The sequence below is a fragment of the Emydura macquarii genome, unplaced genomic scaffold (genome assembly GCF_026122565.2).
Source record: "Emydura macquarii macquarii isolate MOO-44397 ecotype Brisbane River unplaced genomic scaffold, CSIRO-AGI_Emac_v2 contig_2321, whole genome shotgun sequence".
Classification (NCBI taxonomy): domain Eukaryota; kingdom Metazoa; phylum Chordata; order Testudines; family Chelidae; genus Emydura; species Emydura macquarii.
In genome coordinates this window covers 1,961,492-1,982,831 of record NW_027132458.1, presented here as the reverse complement: position 1 = coordinate 1,982,831, position 21,340 = coordinate 1,961,492, and the positions used below count along the sequence as shown (strand labels likewise).

Genomic DNA, 21,340 nt, shown 5'->3' with positions numbered 1-21,340 from the left:
GGAGGGAGCAGAGACATTCCCCCAGAAATCTGATAAGAGAATATGACTGCCTGAAGATCCTCCACCAGCCCCTAAATACTTCTCAGCCAAGAAACTGGGGTGGAGAGAGGGAGTATCTGTATGGAATATGTCCTGTGTTAAATAATCTAGAACTTCACCTTGGATAAGGGTAGTTTCTCGTGACTTTTGGTAATGGATAACACATCCAAGGTTCAAAATTGCTGTGAAAGAGGGAGGGAGAGACATCCAAATGTACAACTGCTAGCCACTTCTGCCTCTTTTCATTCGTTAAAGCATTCCCAGCACCATGTACAACAAATCTGACCTAATACTGATCACAGTGTAAGAGATATTGGTATAAAGCTTTTTAATTTTCATCTCTGGGAACCCACAATTGTATAAATATATAAAATTCAAAAGGAAGCATTAAGCTGCCCAATTACACTGCTCTTTGGAAAATAAGAAACTTTGACCGTAGTTTATTTTGCTGTACACCCTCACCTTTACTACCATACCAAATTATATAAAATTAAAGGGGAGATTAAAGGGGAAATCATCTGGGTAGACTCTGTAGACAGCTTTCCTTGCAAGAAAACTCATGAAGCAAAGTGATTACGGTCTAGTAACTCAGACCACATATATTATCTGCCTCAAAAATAGAATATGGTAGACAATGTTGTGGATTAAACAATTTTCCAGTCATCTTTATAGCAGAACTAAAACTGATTTTTAAAAAGTAATATTATACATGATGCTCTAAAATTTGTCCTACTGATGCTCTGAAGGTTGTTTCCGTATGAAAACAAATGTAAACTAACCCTATTCATAGAACTGTGCTGAAATCTTGATCATTCTGATAAGAAATCGGATTTGAAAGACAAGTCATGGTGGTTTGTGCACATTAATGAACTAGAGAATGGGAAGAATCAGTGTTTGCCAAATAAAGGACAACATGATAGAAAAAGGTATTCAGAGGGTATGGCATACCAAGAACAGTTTAAAGGGTTTTTTTGTTCGTTTTTTTTTAAAGTGGGAGATGTAAAATTTACAACTCTACAGGAATGCTTTTTCACATATAGTAAATGATTCATATTAAAAATAAAATGTTTTTTCTTTGTAGTTTATCATGCAATCTACTTAGAAGAAATGGCAGCCTCAGAAGTCACTCGCAAGCTTGCTTTGGTGTTTAATATTCCTTTGCATCAGATTATTCAGGTTTACAGACAGGGTCCTACTGGTATCCACATCCTTGTTAGTGATCAGGTAATGACATTTTTTGTTTAAAAAAATAATTTGTGGTGGTTTATTTTTAAATACATTTTTATCCACACTTTCGTTAGGAAGGTTTCTCTGACCAGCACTGCTTGTTTCTCTTGCATAGCATGTACCCAATGTCTTTTGATAGTTAGAACTTGTGTTTTTTCACAGCACTAGAGTGACTGGAATCACAGCCCTTTTTTAAATGAATACGTCAGATATGGGTTTTTGCCAAATAATATTTGAACATTAATTTCCATGATGTTGCATGTATTTAAATTATAATAATATGAAATCTTTACCTTGCAACAGTAAGCAGAGTGTGACCTGACACTTTGGTTTGTTTATCTCCTCCTCACAATTAGTAATTTAGGAATTGAAAGATGATGGCAATGAGACTATGTAGGTAGTTAATTCTGAGATGCAATTTGTCGTCTTGACTAAATACATATTGATAGCTGTGAATTACTTAAGCAGTTCATGCAGACAGAGATTCTAGCCAAACGTTTTTGGAGCCTTTAAGTAGTTGTGATGTTGTAAATGAGGTATCAGTAAATTCTGCTTGTACTTTTGCATTATTTTGACATGTTAATAGTTCCTTTTGGGGAATCTAGTACATCATACTAGTATATTTTGTACATAACTAGATGTACAGAAAAAGATTATGAAAATAGTTGCATAGAATGCCCATTTAGAAATATTTATGGATCACTTTGGCATTCAAATTGCTTGCTGGCCTCCTAGACTGTACAAATTTTAATATATTTTTTTCTTTCTAGATGGTTCAGAACTTTCAAGATGAGAGTTGTTTCTTAGTCACCACAATAAAAGGTATGCTAGTGTTTATAACAGTGCACATAGTTAGTTATAATCTAGAAGCTATTTAGGTCATCACAGAGGTTTGCTCCAATAGACATTCCAGCAGTGTTCCTCCTGCAGTCAAGTAGAGTGATTTGAGGGAAGGAGGTGGAAACTTGCTTTCAGCCCCAAATTAAGAGCTTTTATAAGGTGAAAGATCTAATGCTTTTTCTTTTAGATAAAAAACTTTTTAGCAAACGTTGCTTATTAGATATAAATTCATGCCAATACAGCTGTGTTGCAAATTTGAGTTAAGTAATGTGATCCCAAAAATTTCTATTTAAAACTCATAGTTCACGTGATTTAAATGTGATTCTATAACATGGTTTGTATTAGTGCCACTAATATAACAATTAGGGTTGTAAAAATTAGTTTAATATAAAATCTGTTTAACGGTTCTAAAAACAGAACGGTTAAATGCTGGGGGGGGGGCAGGTGAGCATGCTGCACAGCTCTCACTCACTGGGAGCTGAGCCAAGCCCAGCTATGGCTCATTCCACCTGCTGCTCCCCTCCACCCCCCAGTTTAAACAGTAAACCTTTTACATCCCTAACAATAATGTTGGAAATACTCCAACAGTACTTTAAGTTTTGTATGGACGTTTTAAAGTTTCAAAGATAGAAATATACCACAGTGAATGATAAAAATTGAAAGTTGCAGTCTTCTACAAGATTTAACTTTTTAGAAAGAATTTGTGTGCATCTTACTGCAGGACAAATTTCCAAAGATTAGCGAGACAACAACTAGAGCATTATCTGAGGTAGGGTTGACACTAAACTCTCTTGTGATTTTGGTTTGTATGCCACTTTGGCTGGTTGTTCCAATTCACATTAGTATGAAACTAACAATAAAAAAACAAATCATGTAGTGGCTGCTGAAGTACAGGCTGACCTTATGTAGGTACATCTTCCTGCTTTCCAAATGACTTCATCAGAATCCCTAGCTTCTAGACTAGTCTCCTCACACTTCCCTGGTTGCTGTTTACATCCCTTTGATGTGTTTTCCAGCCCCTATTCCTTCCAGATTTGCATTCTGTGTACAATCCCTTACCGCCAGTACCCAATAAAGCCAAATGACATGGATTCATCACTTTTACTATATAATCTAAGGTGTTAAAATTTATTTGGAGGGGGAGGTCTCAACATCATGCCAGGAGGTTTGTATCTGGCTTTTCACTAATCCAATTTCTTTATTACATTTAGATCTTCTGACTAAAAATAAATTGTAGCAGCAATCTGCCATACATCCTGCTTTTTCCCAGATATTTTGTGGTATTGAGTGAATAAATATATTCAGTCCCAGGCCTATTAACTGTTCAGGCTCCAATTTGAGAGCAAATCACTAACTGCTACTCCTAATGAAATCTGTACTTTTCTATAGACGTAAAAATTGTTTTGAAAAGTATTTTTGAGATATGCACTTTGGCTTCAGTAACTTGCAGTTGTTTTATTTGCATCAACAGATAGCTTTCCCATTCTATATTCACATGATTCTGCTGATTTACCTGCTTAATTTAGGATAACTATCCCATTCAATAACCTTTGCTATAGACAACCAAATAATTATGCTATAAAATCTACTGAATTTCTTTTAGAAATCTGATAACCCCTCAAATCATTATATTGTTCATTCGTTTTGTGAAGCACCATTATAGAACAGATGAGATTTAAGAATGAGTGCTAAAAAAAGGCTTCAGGGACTGAAGTTGCAGGTTCTGTATAAGAACTGATGATGAGAGAGATCAAAAACAGGAGAGTAGGAGGGACTGCATGAATTGAAATGTGAATAAGGAAGTTCTAGAAGTAGCAAAGCAGGTGCTAGAGATTTAAAATTACATTCAAGATAATTTGAGCTTAGTGAGTCGTCATTGTTGGAAGTGGTGCAGAGTGTGTTAAGCTTGGAAAGTGTGAGGAGCTGTTTTTATTCCAAAAAGGGGAGGTAGTAATATAACAACACAGTATCAAATTAGTAGTTAAGAGGTTTACTTTTCCAAATGGGCTGCAAGAAATTATATGAATTGTAGATTTTGTTTTATTGCATTAGCTATTATCTTCGGTGGCTGGAGTCTTGGTTAAAGGGATACCATTCTGTCCTTTTTCTTCTCTGCAGCTGAAAATGGTGAAGGTTTCCATATAATTCTGAAGTGATGTCATATATACTGGATTGATATTCCAATGCAGACTGAAGTCACGCTTAATGACTATGAAGAACATCCGAAAACTGTTAGGATTGGACTTCAACATATAAAATGTTTCATATTGAAAACAAGACCTTTCTAATGAGCTGTTTGATAGGTGAACTTTCTTATCACTGCCATAGCTAAGTGTCCTCATAAGAGGTATAATGCCATGACAGCCTATGTACAGGCATGGAAGACAATATAAGCAAAGGTGCTTGCCCTTTACTGAAATAAGGCAAATTATGGCCAGTAGATACAGTTTCTAGAAGCAGTATTGCTTTCTTGTTACATTGTATCCAGTTTGGAGATGAATGTAAACTTATTCTGGGGCATTTACCTGTCTGTGCCAGTTTGTCTGTTACTTGCTTGTACCTTATATGCTGATTTTATTTTTTGATGTTAGCAGAGCACATAGTAATCTGTGCGGAGATGCGTAGGTAAGCTGATCGTGATCAGGTTGTTGGGTCTTTGAGAGTAAAGCTGTCAAAACAGCTTCCCTGTGTAAATTGTGTATAAGAGTGTACGTAAAAAAAATGTAAATGCCAGAATAGGATTGTAATAAGTCCTAGCCAGATGCAATATATGCATGCAGCAAACTGCATTAATGAGAGTACCTTACTGAAAGGATTAATATAAATCTTGTGGGGTACGAAGTAATTGTGTTTTGCTTTAATGGAAAAGAATTGCCTATGCATCCTTAATTTTTAGTTTCCAGTTTCTCTATGGAGCACTGCTGCAGTTTAACTTTTTTTGCTTTTTAAAATGGTGGGTTTAAAAAGAAACTTGCCTGTAATGATGGGTTTTCCTGAGTTTATTGTTTTGGAAATATGCTAACAAGGGACCCACTGGCACCAAGGGACTACAAAACAGCTTTAAATATTGTCTATTTCATTGCTCAAGAAACACTAAATATACCACTTAATCTCTTTAGTAGCAGGTACATGTCTTGACCTTTTCTGTGATTTCTTTATGCTCAGATTGATGCTGTAAATTTTTTTTACAGTGCCTCTTCCACTCACCAAATACTTAGGCAATGTGCTTTTTAAAAATTTTTGGTTTTTCCTTGAAATTTTCAAATAGATTGCCCTGCAATTCACATATTTAATAATGTCTGCTTGTGAATTTATGGTAGGTATTAATTAGGTACATGGGAGAAGATTTTTCAAAGGCAGAAAATGGCAATGAGGCACTGATCTACCACTTGTGCCTTTGAAAATCCCCCTTTTACTCTGATTTAAAAGGATGGTGGATACTGTAAGTTTTGAATGCTGTAGTGCTAAGTGTGAAATCATTTACAGAGAACAAAAACTACTACAGCATGTAAAAGGCTACATTGATATTATTTAATTCCCTCTTTTCTCATAACTAGTGGGTTAAGTGTTTAACAAGAAAGCCTTTATAAAGCTGTAGTTATTCTGAAAATTTAAATCCATGAGAGCTAGAATGGTTTTTCTGCACTGAAAGTGAAATTTTGTGGACTTAAGTTTGAGTTTTTTCTGCCTATAAAATTGTTCATCTTTGGGTATTGTTTGGGTCTTAATATTTTATTTAACTGACAATTGTCATTTCAGCTCAGCACCATTTTTAAATCCAAATGTTTTATAAAAGTGGAAAAATCCTTGATTGGAAAGTATCCAACTAGTTACTAATTTTAAAGGAATTGTACAGTAGTTTGTCCAGCTCACTTGAAATTAAATTATGGCACCAGCAAATTGCTTTTGTTTTAAGATGTACACATTTCAATTTAAGTATAATAAATGTTTTTCAATAATTTTGTAAATGTGCTTCTTTTCTGCTAAAATCGAATTTAAATAGGAATAATTACACACTTTCTGCATCTCAGAGCAGATTGTTTCTAAAATATTGCTGGTAGGAAAGCTGAACTAACAGTCATTCTCCAAAAGACTGAATATTTGTTTTCTAACTTTGTATAGGTGCTTATATGGTATGACAAAAACCACCACTTTAAAAAAAAAAAAAAAAAAAAGTGAAATATTAATGGCTTGCATCACTCCTTAGTTTTGAAATCAGTGAAACAGGAGTTCAAGTAAATAGCAGCTGACTGTTTATTTAAGTTTCCTATATCAATTTTCTTTGAATAGGCAAATGTTAAATTTTGTTTTTTGTACAACTTTAATGCCATATAAATGAGCCAAACTTAAGGCAACACACAACTCCTCATTCTGACAAGCTGCACGGAGTTCACATTTAATTTTGCTCTACCCCCATTTATCTAATGTTCTGCTTAGAACGTTTGATTATGGAAATCTTGATAATACAAGTGTATTCATAATATGAAAATTAATCCGTGAATTTTTGCTGTTGCTATAAAACTGAACCCCCTAAAGTTTGTGTTGCAACAATATTCATGTAGATTTTCAGCAAATGTCCATATCTACATTTTGTCAATGAACATTTAACTACAACAGAAGTGCAACAGTAAAAAGCTGCCTTAAATTTTCACATTCACTTCTCAACCTATGTAATTCTAAACATTCCAGATTAAGATCAGCTTTTAAGGGTGAGTTGTAAATGTGCACACTGCCATCTGCACTCAGCTACGTTTTGCCCACAATTTAGACATTCCCCTTAATGATAAGGCAATATTTCCCATTATGTGTGGCCTATTAGAGCTTCTGTCAACTCATTTTTCATGACTTAAAAAAGAATGGTCACCTGCTAGTGTTTAAGTCCAAGATATTTTCCTTTAAAGGGTTACTGTTGAGCCTGGGTACTTAAGTGAGCATAAAGATACTTTCAGAGATGCTGTGCTATTTAGGTGACTTAATGTAGGTCCCCCTTTAATTTGTGGTTTTACGTTCAGATTTCACCCCTCCTTTGTAAAGGGCTTAAATCTAATCTGAAATTCTGGCTCGATAGATATCAATGAGGCTGGGGTGTCACTCTACCACAGTTTAAAATATTAACCTTTTTTTAAATGTGATTGTCAAGTTGACTGTTCTCAGTTTCTGAAAAGTTTGGCTTCAATTTTTAAAACTTTCCTGCTTTAGGTTTTTAATGGGATAGAAACCACTGCTTGTTCTGGATCTCAATCTGCTCAACCATGCCCACCAAGTTAAATTACTTAGCCTAGTGGTTTTCAACCTTTTTTCACTTGTGGACCCCTTTGGAAATCATAGTCTGCAGCCCCCCAAGAGTCCACATACTACAGGTTGACAACCACTGTCTTAGCCCATTGGTTAGGGTACTGGCCTTGGATGCAGCAGCCCAGCATTCAATTCCTTGCTATGTCACAGATTTAGAATGTGATCTAGGGCAAATTAAGTAATCTCTGTAAATAAGGAAATAATAGTACCTCTCAAGGCTGCTGTTTAGGGCTAAATATATTAAATGGGCAGATATTAGGGCAATGGGGGTATAAGCACCACAGATATTTTTTCAGCCACTACAGTAAATACAGCTCTATCTACTCAGCTAGAGCATATAAAAAGGCCTTCTGTATCCAGGGCATAAACTATGCCATATCTTTATCCTAACCTGTTTGGTAACACTTTAAAGAGTCTTTAGAGAAATATTCTATTCAGACCATTCAACGCTTTAAGGAATGCTTTTCTGTTTATAACTGAGTTCAAATTAAATAGGTGCCTTGAGGTGTACCACCTCCTTTTAAAATCTTGGTTTGTTTTTTTTTTATAGAAATTAAATAAAGCTGTAGCAAAATAGGAAGCTATTTTTCATGATTACTTTGCATTTTTTCAACATCTGCTAAAGCTGATTTGTCCTTACACCTGATGATTTAATTGGTTATGTGTATTGTACAACAGCAGTTTGGACTCTCATGCTTGATTGAGACCCTGAATTGTATTAAATGTTTTTTACACTGAACAATGCTTACAAATAGAAACTAATATTCAGGTTTAGTGAGGCCTATGGTGTTGGGACTTTCACTGAGCATCCATAATTTCTGCAATACCCTACTCCACATTACCAGATGGTACTATGATTGTCATATCAACAGCAGAGTGGTGGAGTAGATGTAATAAAAAAAAGCATCAGTTACTCCACATCCACATATAACATTAATTAAGACTTTTACCTGTGAAAACATCTTTCTTGAGTCAGTACCAGTACAAAATTGGATGACTGAGACATCACTCCATGCGCTGTAAAGAAACTGACACTCTGCAAGCCCTGTGAAGTCTGATTCTTTGTTTCCACAATCAAAGGAATCTTTCTTCCTTAGCCCAATGCTCCTACTGTCAAAGAATAATGCAGCATCTGCAGAGTCGCTGTCGACTACCTCCTACAGAAGGAGGAGGGGTTACTGGAGCAAAGTAGGCATGAACTTTCACATCAGGTAAATGAGCCTGTGGATGAAAATTCTGTATTTTAATGGAAATGAAAAATGTAATCTGTAAATATGAAGAGCAAAACCCCATTGTTGTTGACAAGTCACATTACTGTCAAAGCTTTTCTTCCTGCTCTCATATATAGATATATATGGATGGCATCCAGGCAAGCCATGTTTTAAAAAATGGCTTAACGTGCATTGCCTGACTGCCAAGTCCAGTGCCTATCGCCAGCAAAACTGGAAAAGTTAAGGCACTAATATATAAGCACAGTAAGCAATGTTAATAATCTAGAACCTTGGCCATTCACTTATCCAGTGTACCAGTGATTGGCTGAAGAGACCACTTTCTGGTAATCTGGTATTTACACTGCTAATGGAGGGTGGTTAACTTTCATTCTGCTGTTAATCACTAGAGGGTGGATTTCTGGCCAATGAAGAAATAGAAGTAGGACTTTTGAATACAGTGTCTCTCCTATAACCACTCTTTTCCCCATGCTTGCACCTATAGCAGTTGCTGCAAGAGAGCGAGGCAGACTTCATTGTTGCGAAGTGATTAGTTTGAACATGAACCAACATAGCATTACTGTTTGTCTTATCTACGGAGCCAGTACTAAGCCCTAAATGCTGCCACTGGCTGAGCAAAAAAAGTCCTGTGCCTAAAACACCATGGGAGTGACAGAGGATGGGAGTCTGGTAGGATGTTAGATCTGCTGCTACTAGGTAGATCCACAGATCTAACTGCCGCTACAAGCTGGTATTTGAAGTGTCTGTTTCATTATATCTGCATTGAAATGAGCATGCATGGGTGGTAGAATTTAAAGAATGCTACAGTCCTACAAAAATACAACCCCCATTTTAAGAAACCCTGAGGGAATGGGAAACAAACATTAGGAACTAAACTCCCATCAGTGGGAGAAAAGATCAGCATGGACAATTATTCTGATACCAACAGTAGCTTGGGTTATAAATGGGATTAGACACTGGATGGTGATTTTTTTTATCATAGGCCCAAGGGTTCTGATGCCTAAAGTTGGGAACCCTTATAAAGTATGTTTTTCTAGTTTTCATCCTTCTCTTCCTTGCTTTGGACTATCTGTTAAACTCCTGTAGGGATATCCCATATGATCCCTTGATTACACAAAACTCCGCCCTTCCCAAAGCTAACCCTTTAGAAAGGCAAAACACATACCCTTATTCTTTTGATTCCTGCTCGTGTGATTTGCTGACAGTCATATAACTCAATTCTCTCCAAGCTGTGGCAGTTCTCCAGGTGCTCTAGGGTCACATCGGTGATCAGAAGACAGTTGTCTAACTCTAGGACCTGTAGCCTTTCATGACCACAGGTACTATTACTCAGATGTAGAATCCCATCATCTGTGATCAATTCACAGTGAGATAAGCTCTAAAAGACAAAAAGGACAGTGAAATATTTCATTCTACTGTTATTTTTATTTTTAAAAAGGTATCTGTCCAGTGGGAAAGATCAGGACAAGAAACAATGTCACACAACTCTGTATTTGGGTTACCGTGTTCAAAATATTTCTGTTCTTGTTAGTGCCATTTCATTACCAATCCTTTTGCAAAAGCAAAGAGGCATATTTGAAATACGCTCTCTTTGAACCTGAAGAGCAGGAGAGGCACAAGTAGCAAAAGGAGAAGCTTAGGTTTGAGGGTTGCAGCAGTCATTAGAATGATGCACTTAAATCATAATTTGACTTCATTGTACTACAGCCCCAGGCCAGGCATTGTGTAGTAACAGCCACATTCAGCACTCCCTCTTTGCTCTCTGGAGATTTAGAAGTTCTATTTAGGTTGTTGCACATCTCCATTTACTGAAAATATGGGGCAAAATTACATACATGCAATGCCAGACACTGACTTTAGAAAACTAAAGAGGAGAGACAGAATATCCTTCCATGTCCTCAGAGAACATGCATTACTTGTTCAGACCTGCAATTATACAATCTATGTAGGAAGAACAGTAATGGCTTGATTTTTCTGCAGTGCTAAGCTCACTTCAGCAGGGGCTATGGGCACCTCACTACATCTGAAAAAAAATCAGATCTTAAATTCAGAAGTGCTAAATTTCTTGCAGAATAACTAAGTTATCTATACAGTTGAGTGTCTGTGAGATGCCACATGAACACTATGCATGTATTAGTGCATATACTAAGGATCCATGCAAGCAATCACCTCAAAGACCCACAGTTAGTATGCTAAAGTAGCTGCTTTTTTGGGGGAGAGTTTTCCCTCAGCCTTTCATTTTAGCCTTTATTCACTTATAAAACGACTAGTTTTTCACCAAGGCCTTATTGACACAGGCCTCATAGTGGAGGTGGTACATGTGAGTTTAAGAATTATACTTCAAACATTCAAAGCACTGGCATTCCCTTAAAAGATGCCAGCTTGCACCTGTTTACCTCGTATTTGAAGGAAATAGAGGCTTTTTCCATTCCCATGTCCCCACTTCACAGAACAATATCAAAGTGTGAGTTCGTTCCTGCCTCCTTTAGAGGATTTATGGCCTTGTCAGGATAACAAAACACCCTTGAATTTTCATTGAAGATACTTTGAGGCCATTGTCAGCTACCTATAAAATAAATGCTCTGCACAGTCATCACACCTCTGCAGAAGGCCTTAATATGTTGATTCCATTTTTCACTCTGGACTGTGATCCAGCTCAGCACTATGAATTGTCTACAGACCACCAGCTATCTGCTGTGTGTGTCTTTTTCCTTGTCTGGAGAGAACTTTTGACAGAGCAAATCTGGTGCGGAGACCCGTGGCAGTGCATAGAAATTGGGTACAGTTTCTTTCTAACTCTTAACCAGAGGCAAAGAGTAGCTCTCAACAATCCTTTAGATCCTCCCACTGAAAGTTCAGATCCAACATCTGGGAAGTTATTGGGTACCTGTATCCTTTCCTCAGCCTGCTGCACATCAGTTCTACCTTGGACCTTTACTCCAGCAGCACAATGAATTCTGAAGACTACTACTGTGGCACAGGGAGGATAAAAATTGATTTAAAAAGAATAAAAATTGGATTTTTTTAAATTTAAATCAAATGCACTTTAAACCTATTAAAAATTCAATTTGAAATGACAACCTATGTTAAAGCCTAAATTTACTATACTCTTAAAATCATTAAATTAAATACAAAATAATATTAAGCACTATGTTTTCTGCCAACATTTAAAGAAAGTCAAACCACTGAACTGGTGGAAGTCACTGGCTAAGCACCTGGAACCAGAGTTTGTTAAAGTGCTAGCCAACCTTTGACAGCAACAGCCTCTTCTGTAGGTGCAGAGAGTTTATTTGCTTCATTTCAGTGTATTCAACTAAATACACTAGTTCAGTTTAATGGCTAGTTCATTCAAAGTTAAGAAACCAACTGGCAGCTGAAAACGCAGAAAAGCTTGGTTTCCTCTTCCAATCAACAAATAAAAATTAAGTGTGAAAGGATGAGATCAATCAGTTTAAGGACACGGTGACCAGAAACAATCAGTTCAATTCATTAACTACAGATAATACTTCCTTTAATAAATCAGTTTTAAATGCAAAACATGTTTTGATAAACTTTGATTTTTTTTTCTTATGTATGCAGCACTTTTAAGGCAGAGTTATTTAATAAAAAATATTAAATTTTGTACCTTTTAATTGAATTTGAATTTCCATCCAAATAGGGCTTGACAAGTTAAAAATTAGAGAGACAAGGTGGGTGAGGTAATATCTTTTATTGTGGCTCGAAAGCTTACCTCTCTCACCAACAGAAGTTGGGCTAGTGAAAGAAAGATATTACCTCACCAGCCTTGTGTGTCCAGTATGATTTAAACATTAGTCATCAAGTAAATAAGAAATGCATCAATCATCATTTTCTAACAAAAATGTAAAAATTAAGACTCTGAATACAGGTAAGTTAAGCTATATAATTGCTTAAATCAGCGGTTCTCAACCGGTTGTACGCGTACCACCGGCGGTACTTCGAAGAAGGCTGGGTGATACGCGAGCCGTACCGCGCCGCCGAATCTGCCGCCGGAAGTGCCCACCTACCCAACCTCGCGAAACCCTGCTGCCGAAAAGGGGCAAACGGCGGAAGGGTTTTGGCGGAGGGCATTGTTCCCCCCATGTAACCCGCCACCGCCGAAAGTCCCCCCCCCTTTTTTTCCCCCGAGTGGTACTCGGGGAAAAAAATGTTGAGAACCGCTGGCTTAAATTAAGTTGTATAGAGACATTGTATCCTCCTGATTAACAAAAAGGAGCACCAAATGTAAAGTCTATAGTTGCAAACAACATATTTTGCTGGTTACCAACTGAGGAGAATCAACCTTTTTCAACAAAATAACTAAAAAAGTACAAATACAGATTACAATTAAAATAAATTATTTAGGTCAAGGTTTCTGCTTGCTTATTTAAATGATTAAAAATAATAGATAATTTGAAACAATCCAGCCTGCTGTGGCAAACCCTCATGCTTACTTGCCTTGGTTTATGGGGGATTCTTGGCCACTACCAGGCACGCACTAGCCTGTATAACCTTAAGATTAGCTTTCTCCTCATCTGTTTTTCCCCCTTTACTCAAAGTTGCAAAGGAAGAACAGAGACCAAAAAGAGATGGAGGACTCAGGGTTTAATCCAGCTCTAGAACTCCCATTGAATCAGTCTGATGGAGAGAAAAGGAATTTAATTCACTTCTCCAGAGGAACCGTCTCAGCATGTCCCCTTCTATTCCAGCTGCTTCATGTTATATTTTCATCTTCTTCACCCAACAGGGTGTAGTGTTATTAGTTTTAGTGAGTTTTGACTCCAAACACTAGTGCTGAACTTAGTTGGGTTTTTTTTTTGTTTTGTTTTTAAAAAAGGTCACAAAACTAAAGTGCTTACTCCTGTCAACTCTGACTTATCTTAAGGTCTGTATCTGTTAAGCCTTTAGATATTTTAGCTCTCGTTTGCCTTCTCTCTGTATGTACTTGTGTATATATATCCTCCTGAGCGCTCATTTGGCTAGCAGTCTTGAAATTATCAGGAGTGTAAGGGTTAAAAGCCAGGGGTTTTGTATCTCGCCCCACCGCAAAGTCTATTTATAACAGACCTGTGGTTTCAAGGAAGGAAGGAAGGTTACATGAAGACAAATTTGACCTTTTGGCTATTGTATCAGTCTACTAACTAATTAAAAGGGTTTCACATCCTAGGAAATAAGCAGCTTATAAAATTCAACTTTCCTGAGAGATTGTACTCCAGTGACGTGGAACTGAATAGACAATACAGGATGTGCAGCTAAGTTCATAGAATTTGTGAAGCAAACACACCTAACATACTATTCTGTATTAAAGCACAAGATACTTCAGACTTAATAAATCTGGTGGAAAAAATTAACAAGGTAAAAAGTGTCAGGTTTACAGTTTCACAATCTTAGAATAAGGACGGCTGGTCAACTTCTTTCCTGTTCACTATTTAGAAATAAATGCTGTAGACAAATCAAATTAAGACCAAAGTTTGTTGAGCTAGCTGAACAACAAATTATTAAACAGTATAAGCAAAATAACTGATGAGATAAGTTTCTTTCTCTGCTCATGGAATATCCATAGTTAAATTACAATTTCTCTGATGTATTTGTTTGTTTAAAAAATTCAATAAAACTGTCAAATGCTTTTGAACTTTTATGGATTGATAATAAAGTATTTGAATGTTTGAACTCTGCCAAGCAAGTTTTTGTCTCTGTTCCCTGATTTGTTCTGTAAGCAAGCACTTCCAGTACAAATACTGGTGAATTTAAAATTTGATTTCTGTAACTTTGAAATGCACTTTGTAAATATTTGTGCCACTAAAGCTCAATTGGATATTCACAGAAAGCAATTACAAAGAGTTCACCTCATAGTAAAGTGAATGAATTTGAAACATCAAATGCAGATTAGCAGCCTTTTTATTTATTTATTTTTTCCCAATTCACCTGGTGGTGTTCTCTACACAATCTGCATGGACATTTTGTAATTTTCTCTGCTACACACAAGATAACATTGGGCAAGAAATTTATTTTTTTACTAAACAATCACAGAAGCCATGGTTTCTGTACTATAAAGGCACAAATAATATATATTTACATTATAGCAGTTCTCAGCCAATGGACTGTGACCTCCAAGTAGGTCACAGCAACAGTTTTCTAGGGTACAGGATATCACAATGGATATCACAATCCTATTACCTGTGAAGTAGATTGTTAAAGAAGGAATAACATCCATAAACCACAGTTGCTGATTCCTATGACATCTCCTCTGAAGAACTGGGAGAGTTGGCCCAAAAATTCTTGCATGTACCTAAGGAGGACTGGTTATAAATGGGATTATAATATCAAAAAGAATAAAATGCTGTAATTTCTATAGTATTACTCCTGTCCATTCACTTTGCTCCCTAAACCTAGTTTTATCCCTAAACTTTCCTCTCCATTTCAAGTAAGTGATGTTATATCATATCACCCCCAGTCACAAGGACAGCTAGCATTTTATAGAGAATTCTTGATAAAGCCATCTCTAGTTATACCAATAGATTAATAATTGCTACAGTCTAAGTAAGGATACAATGAGGTTATCTAATGGAACAGTAATTCTTTATAAAATAGCTCCCCTCTGCTGAACAGGATTTGTAAATTACAATACATGTTGAAGTCCATTGTTTAATGGGAGCCAATGAAGATTTTGGATTGACTGACCCAGATTCATCCAGTTTAAAATAAATTTGGATATAAGTGATCCGATGAAGATTCACAGATGGGACAGAAGTCATTTTCAATACCGTAGCACATGTAGGCAAACATATTCCTTAGAAGGACTCACATGTAAACAGTTCCTTGTCTAGTTGACAGACTGCTTCATTCACTGAACTAAAGCATACAGCGTGTGGAATTATGGCCTAGGAATGGGATGGGATGATTAATCTACAAACAGCAGTGAATACGATTCCTTTTTAAAGCCAAATCTCTTCCTGAGCCTGCTGCTGCCTTAGTAACACACTTCCTCAGACTGAGGGTGAGGAGAAAGCCAATGAGAGGGCTATATAATTAATGAAGAAGCAAACATCTCCTTAATCCTTCCTAAATGGAGATTATAAAGTGTGTCTATTTTCTTCAGGTACATTTAAGGTGGTATATCATAATGAACAGTGACCTGCTATATATGAAATACAACACACTTCTTTATCCCAAATGGTAGTGGGACAGTTGGCTCCAAATGCGTAGGCCTAAATTTTCAAAAACGCACAAGTGATTTTGGTTACCTTACCTCAGTTTCAGAGTGGCCAATCTGAGTCACCTTAAAGTGGCCTGATTTTCAGAAAATGATGAGTACCTGCCCTTTGAAAATCTGATCCATTAAAATATCTGAAGTTGGGTACTCCAAAAATAAGGTACCCAAAATACCTACTCACTTTTGAAAAGGTAGGCCACAGGAACATATTAGATACTATAAGCCCATTTCTGCTAAAATTTATATAGATATAATCACACTCATCTGAGTATAACACACGCGCCCGTTCACGGGATTGGGCAATATATATACACTTTTGCAAAGCAATTATCCTTTTTAAAATTAATTATTTGATCTGTTTTGTATATTAAAATTTCATGATTTCTAGAAAAATCTTTAGATTTAAAATATATGAGAGCATCTTTAAATATTTTTAAACTATCTTATGTAGCTTTTTATTTTGACTAATTGCTCACAAGTAAAGGAAGGTTACAAGTTCATTATAACATTTAAGCTGTTTTTCTGATTATCTAGGACTGCACTGGTTTGTTTTGAAACAACCTACTTATAGTACTTGATGCCATTTTTAAAAGTCTTAGAAATAAATATATTTTTGTAAAAAAACAAAAGTTTAAATTGTACAGCGCTATAACACAACAAAAAACTACTAGCTACAAGCTGAGAGCCAATCTTTATTTTTTATGGATTTTTTTCAAACTTTTCATTAATAAATACATTATAAGAGTTAAACTCACCAATGCTTGCAGTTTAGGACAATGAATAGAAAGTTGTATCAATGTGTTATCTGTTATCTAGGAAGAGAAGAAACCAAACAATTGGCTACGTAAGTTATAAACTGGCTTATACACAAGAACAAAGCTGACTAGCTGAAAAAAATCCACTTTGTTCAAGTAGCTGAACAAATACACTTGGGTTTAATTTTATTTCATTCATATCCTTCTGATCTATAAACCCATAGAGGGATAAAAAGTAAATTCTTCCCCTTTTCCCAAATGTTAGCTGCACAGATGAACAAAGAGCTTAAAATGTGGCAGCTTTCAGGAAAACAGTCACTGCATGCTGAACTAAAATGACTATCAAGCTATTTGGATAGGTTTATTTCACCTGGTCAATTTTCACAGAGGAAGTGAAATGAAAAAAAATCCACCACCTTTTTTCCAACAGATAAGACTTTTGTGGATCTTCTTAAAGTTCCAGTAAATCTTGCAACATTTTTATCACTGGATACCATAAACATCAGGTTCATAACCCAATCCCTACATCAAAGTTATGCATTTTCTCTGCCAAATGAAGGTACTGATGTACACTGGTCTATTAGACACTTCTTTGGGAAACGGATAAATGTTTGTAACCACCTTTCTCTGAATCCCCCTTTATACAGACCTCCCAATAATTATCTGCATTTACTACCAGGAACATTAGAATTCCCATATTCATTTAAAAACAAAAACAAAAAACCAAGCACTGATGCTCTGAATGGCATTACAGGTTCTTATAATGGACTTATGATGAATATTTCATGTAAAACTGATTCTCACCAGAATGCACTCTTCTAAGTCCATCTTTTCCAGTTCGTGGCAATTCTAAATCATTAAAATAAAAAAAAATACCACAAGTAAGAGCAAGAGTGGCAGTTTTGACCTTGAATTCTAACAGGTGGTTCTAACCAAATCACCTTTAATACTAGGGCACAGACAAAGGGAGAAAGAACATTTGTTTATTATAATGTTTCAGGCAGCCATGCAGCCTTTTGCCATTATAAAAATGGTTACATATCTGTTCAATAATTGCTGTTCTTTAAGATGCATTGCATATGTCCATTCCACTTTAGGTGAGTGTGTACCAGTGCACCAGAGCCAGAGAACTTTTTCCCACAGCGGGACCTGCTGGAGCAGCACACATGACCACTGCATGCTTATGCTGCTAGCTGAAAGTATAAAAGTGTGGAGCTGCCCCAACTCCTCCCTCAGTTCCTTCACACTGGAAGCCAGTATTTGCTGTGCTTCCGATGTAGTAGGAAGGATGGAAGGTCGCAGAATGAACATGTGCAACACTTCTCAAAGAACGACAGTTACTGAACAGGTATGTAACCGTTTTTCTTCAAGAGTTTGCACATGTTCATTTCACTTTAAGTGACTCATGTGAGTCTGATGGAGGGGGGAATCAGAGTCTACTTAAACAAGGACTGCAGCACCATTCTCCCAAACTTAGCATCATACCTAGAGGCCTGGGAGAGAGCATAGTGAGCAGTGAACATAAGAGCAAATGTCCAAGAGACAGCACTGCAAATGTCACTGATGGGAACATGACCCAGGAAAGCACTCAAAGCTGCTTAACTAAAACACTTTGAGATAGTGGAACATTGGCAATACCGTAACACAGATGGATGCAGGAGGAAATCCAGGAAGAGATCTTCTGTGATTCACCCTATCACCAAAGGAGACAAATAACCACGATGTCCTAAGTTTTTTAGTCCTGTCCAGGTAGGAAGTCACAGCTCTGCAACATCTAAAGTATGGAGCTTTTCTTCAACCTCATGAGAGTGAGGTTTGAGGGGAGGGTGAATTGGTAAATATGTAGTCTGATGTATATGAAAATCCACAACCACTTTCGTGAGAAATTTAGGGTGTAGATGCAAACCAACTTTGTCCTTGTAAAATACCATATAAAGAGGGTCAGTCATCAAAGCCTGAAGTTCTGCAACTCTCCTGGCCAAAGTAATAGCTACCTGGCATGCTACATTCATTGAGAAGTGAAACAATGAGCATGTAGCAACAGATTCAAAGGGGGGTCTCACTAAATCTGAACCAAATTTAAATCCCAGGATAGAGTTGGGTCTCAAATATGTGAGAAAACCTAGTTCAAACTTTTCAAAAACCTTATAGTCACAGGGTTGGAGAAAACAGCATTCCACTCTCCTGTAGATGGAAGGGCTAAAATAAGCAGCCAAATGATCCCTCAGGATACTGACAGAAACACATTTCTCCTTTAGGTGAAGCAGGTAATAAAGAATAAACTGAATGGGATCCCATGAATGAAAGGATCTTTCTGCTGGGACCACAAAGAGAACCTCATCCATTTCACGAAGTAAGTGCACCTGCTGGAAGGCTTTCTGCTATTCAAAAGAACGTTTCACATTGCAATAGAACAAGTAGCCTCTTGAGTAATTAACCATTGAGCATCTAACCCATCAAGTGCAGGCTAAGAGGGCTGGGATACAGAGTCTGGCCATGGTTCTGCAAAACTATGTCTGGGACCTGAAGAAGGATTATGGAATCTCGAATTGAAAAGTTCAATAGGTCCGAAAACCAATGCTGTCAAGGCCAGGCTGGTGCTATCAAAATTAGAACAGCATGATCTTGCCTGAGTTTGCCCAGCACTCTTAGCACCATAGGTATTGGGAGCGAAGCATCAAAAAGTTTCCCTTTTCAGGATAGTATTAAGCCATCTGCTGTGGACCCTGAACTGACACTTGCCATGGAATAGAACTGGTAACATCTCTTGTTCAGTCCGGCGATGAACAGATCTTTTTCTGGCATTCCCCACATCGGAAAAATGGACTCTGTTTTGTCAGGTCTAGACCATTTATAATCTCTGCTGAATTATTTGCTGAAATGGTCCACTAGACAGTTCTGAGACCCGGGAAAGTGAGATGCTTTGAGCATAATTTTGTTCTTGATGCAAAAGGACCAGAGGTTCATTGTTTCTTGGCAAAAAGAGGTCTGACCTGAGCCTGCTTGTTAAGACAGAACATTGCAGCAGTGTTGTCTGAGTACTTGTATGGAACAAGTCACAATGTGGGAAAGAAACTCTTAAAGGCACAAAAATTACCACAATAAAATCAAATAACTCAGAGACAACATAAAAACAACAAGAACTAACTGACCTTCCCATATAGTTCACACAGCACTATTATCCAGTCCTATCAAACACCTATCTCCTCACAGGTCAAGGGGAAAAGGTGCATCCTGCTGCACATTCAAGGTGTCCTGATCAGGAAGCTTGTTCCAAAGGTCTAGAGAAAACCCTACCAGCTGCCCCCTCTATTCATGGAGCTAACATAGCTCTTGCTCATACTAAATGTTTGTAACACTACCCCTATTTAAATAAACACATTTTTGTGCTTCATTTTCTTTAAAATAAATATTACAAACTTATAAAAACAGTGAAAAACAAAGTAATCAGACCCATTAAAATACATTTTTTCTTTAAATATTCAATTCCATCCAGTCCCTTAATCAGCACAGTAAGTCTGCATCTAACTTCAAGCACTATAGAAGTCCCACTGAAGTCAATAGGACTACTTGTGCTTAAAGTTAGGCATGAGTTAAGGCTTAATTGCAAATATTGTATAGATATGGAAATACCTTTTGCAGCAATAATCTGAATTATTATTATAGAATAACCCACTATAACGAGACTTGCTATACTCGGGAAGCCTGCTTGCATTATATGTTGTAGTTATAGGCTTTAAAATTATTGTTCTGTATATGACAAATCCAGGAGACTAAATTTAAATGCTTTTGTAGAAAAAAAAGAAAAAGAAAGGGTGGGAAGCAGGGGAGGAGAAAGCCACTGTAAAAATATTCTAAACTCTAGTTATTTGTAAATACATTCCAGAAATAAATAGATTCTTTTGGTTCTTTCCTGGCCACCTCCTCTGAGGGGCCTCCCTTCTACTCATGATTCCCAGCATGATTGGATAAATTCAGATATGTAAGGTAGCAGTGAAAATTAGGTAAACTGTACATTTTAAAAATAATCCTTACCCGTGCTAAAAGTGTAAAACCTGCATCCGTCAGGTGGGAACATCTTGCAGCTTCCAAAATCCTGAAAAAATAATTGTTTTCAACATAAAAATATTACTAATACAGTAATGGAAAGCAATGCTTTTTAAAATTTAAATCTATTGTCTATATATTGTAAAGTAAAACTGTTTTAGAACTGAACTCAAGTCCATTTTCATAGTATTTTGCAGTTTTAAAGAAAAGGCAGGACTGATTTTTAATTCAGCTAATCAGAAAGATTTGTGAATCAAAAAGCAATCAATTGCAGATAGCTCAAGATTCAGAAAGGTTCAGGCTATGTAGCAAAACTATATGACATACAATTAAGGATTACTCCTGAATGAACATCTGTAAAGAAAAATTTTTACAGGGAATTCTTGTACTTCTAAGTCTATGCATATACCTATTGTAATACTTAAAACTGTATTTTGAAAAATATCATTTTCACTGCATATCTTATTCCTGATGCACAAAGAAATAAATGCATTAGACAGAAGTGGAGTTTGAAGGTTAGGGCAGAGTACAGGAAGACCATACAGGGAGGAATTTAGGAAAGTGGAGGTGAAGCCACCACGACATGCCCCCAATGTTCTATTTGTCAAGTACCTACATAAAACATTTTGGTTTCAGGTGTCAGAAAGCAAGAGACAAATAGCTGTCAAAGCCAAAATGTAAAGCCAAACCTACCTGAT

At 36.7% G+C, this 21,340-nt stretch overlaps 2 protein-coding genes across 10 annotated transcripts in view; one reads left to right on the top strand and one right to left on the bottom strand.

Annotated features, from left to right (window-relative positions):
- Positions 1-6,065, top strand: part of UBP1 (upstream binding protein 1) — a 49,369-nt gene extending 43,304 nt beyond the window's left edge. For both annotated transcript variants that reach the window (XM_067560887.1, XM_067560886.1), the window contains 3 exons: positions 1,121-1,263; positions 2,037-2,088; positions 4,225-6,065. In XM_067560887.1, coding sequence (XP_067416988.1) covers positions 1,121-1,263; positions 2,037-2,088; positions 4,225-4,262 — 233 coding nt within the window. In that variant the 3' untranslated portion in view covers positions 4,263-6,065. The remainder of the gene's footprint in view (positions 1-1,120; positions 1,264-2,036; positions 2,089-4,224) is intronic.
- The window catches only part of FBXL2 (F-box and leucine rich repeat protein 2), a 119,904-nt gene that overhangs the window by 15,663 nt on the left and 82,901 nt on the right, over positions 1-21,340 (bottom strand). For 7 of the 8 annotated variants that reach the window (XR_010922121.1, XR_010922122.1, XR_010922118.1 and 4 more), the window contains 5 exons: positions 20,631-20,691; positions 17,400-17,444; positions 16,596-16,652; positions 9,796-10,008; positions 8,352-8,622 (listed from right to left, as the gene is read on the bottom strand). Coding sequence is in view for 1 of the 8 variants with exons in the window: in XM_067560888.1 (XP_067416989.1) it covers positions 8,515-8,622; positions 9,796-10,008; positions 16,596-16,652; positions 17,400-17,444; positions 20,631-20,691 (484 nt within the window). In the remaining 7 variants the exon portion in view is untranslated. Of the gene's footprint in view, positions 1-6,346; positions 8,623-9,795; positions 10,009-16,595; positions 16,653-17,399; positions 17,445-20,630; positions 20,692-21,340 lie in introns of those variants that run through there. The other variant, XM_067560888.1, reaches the window with a different exon arrangement.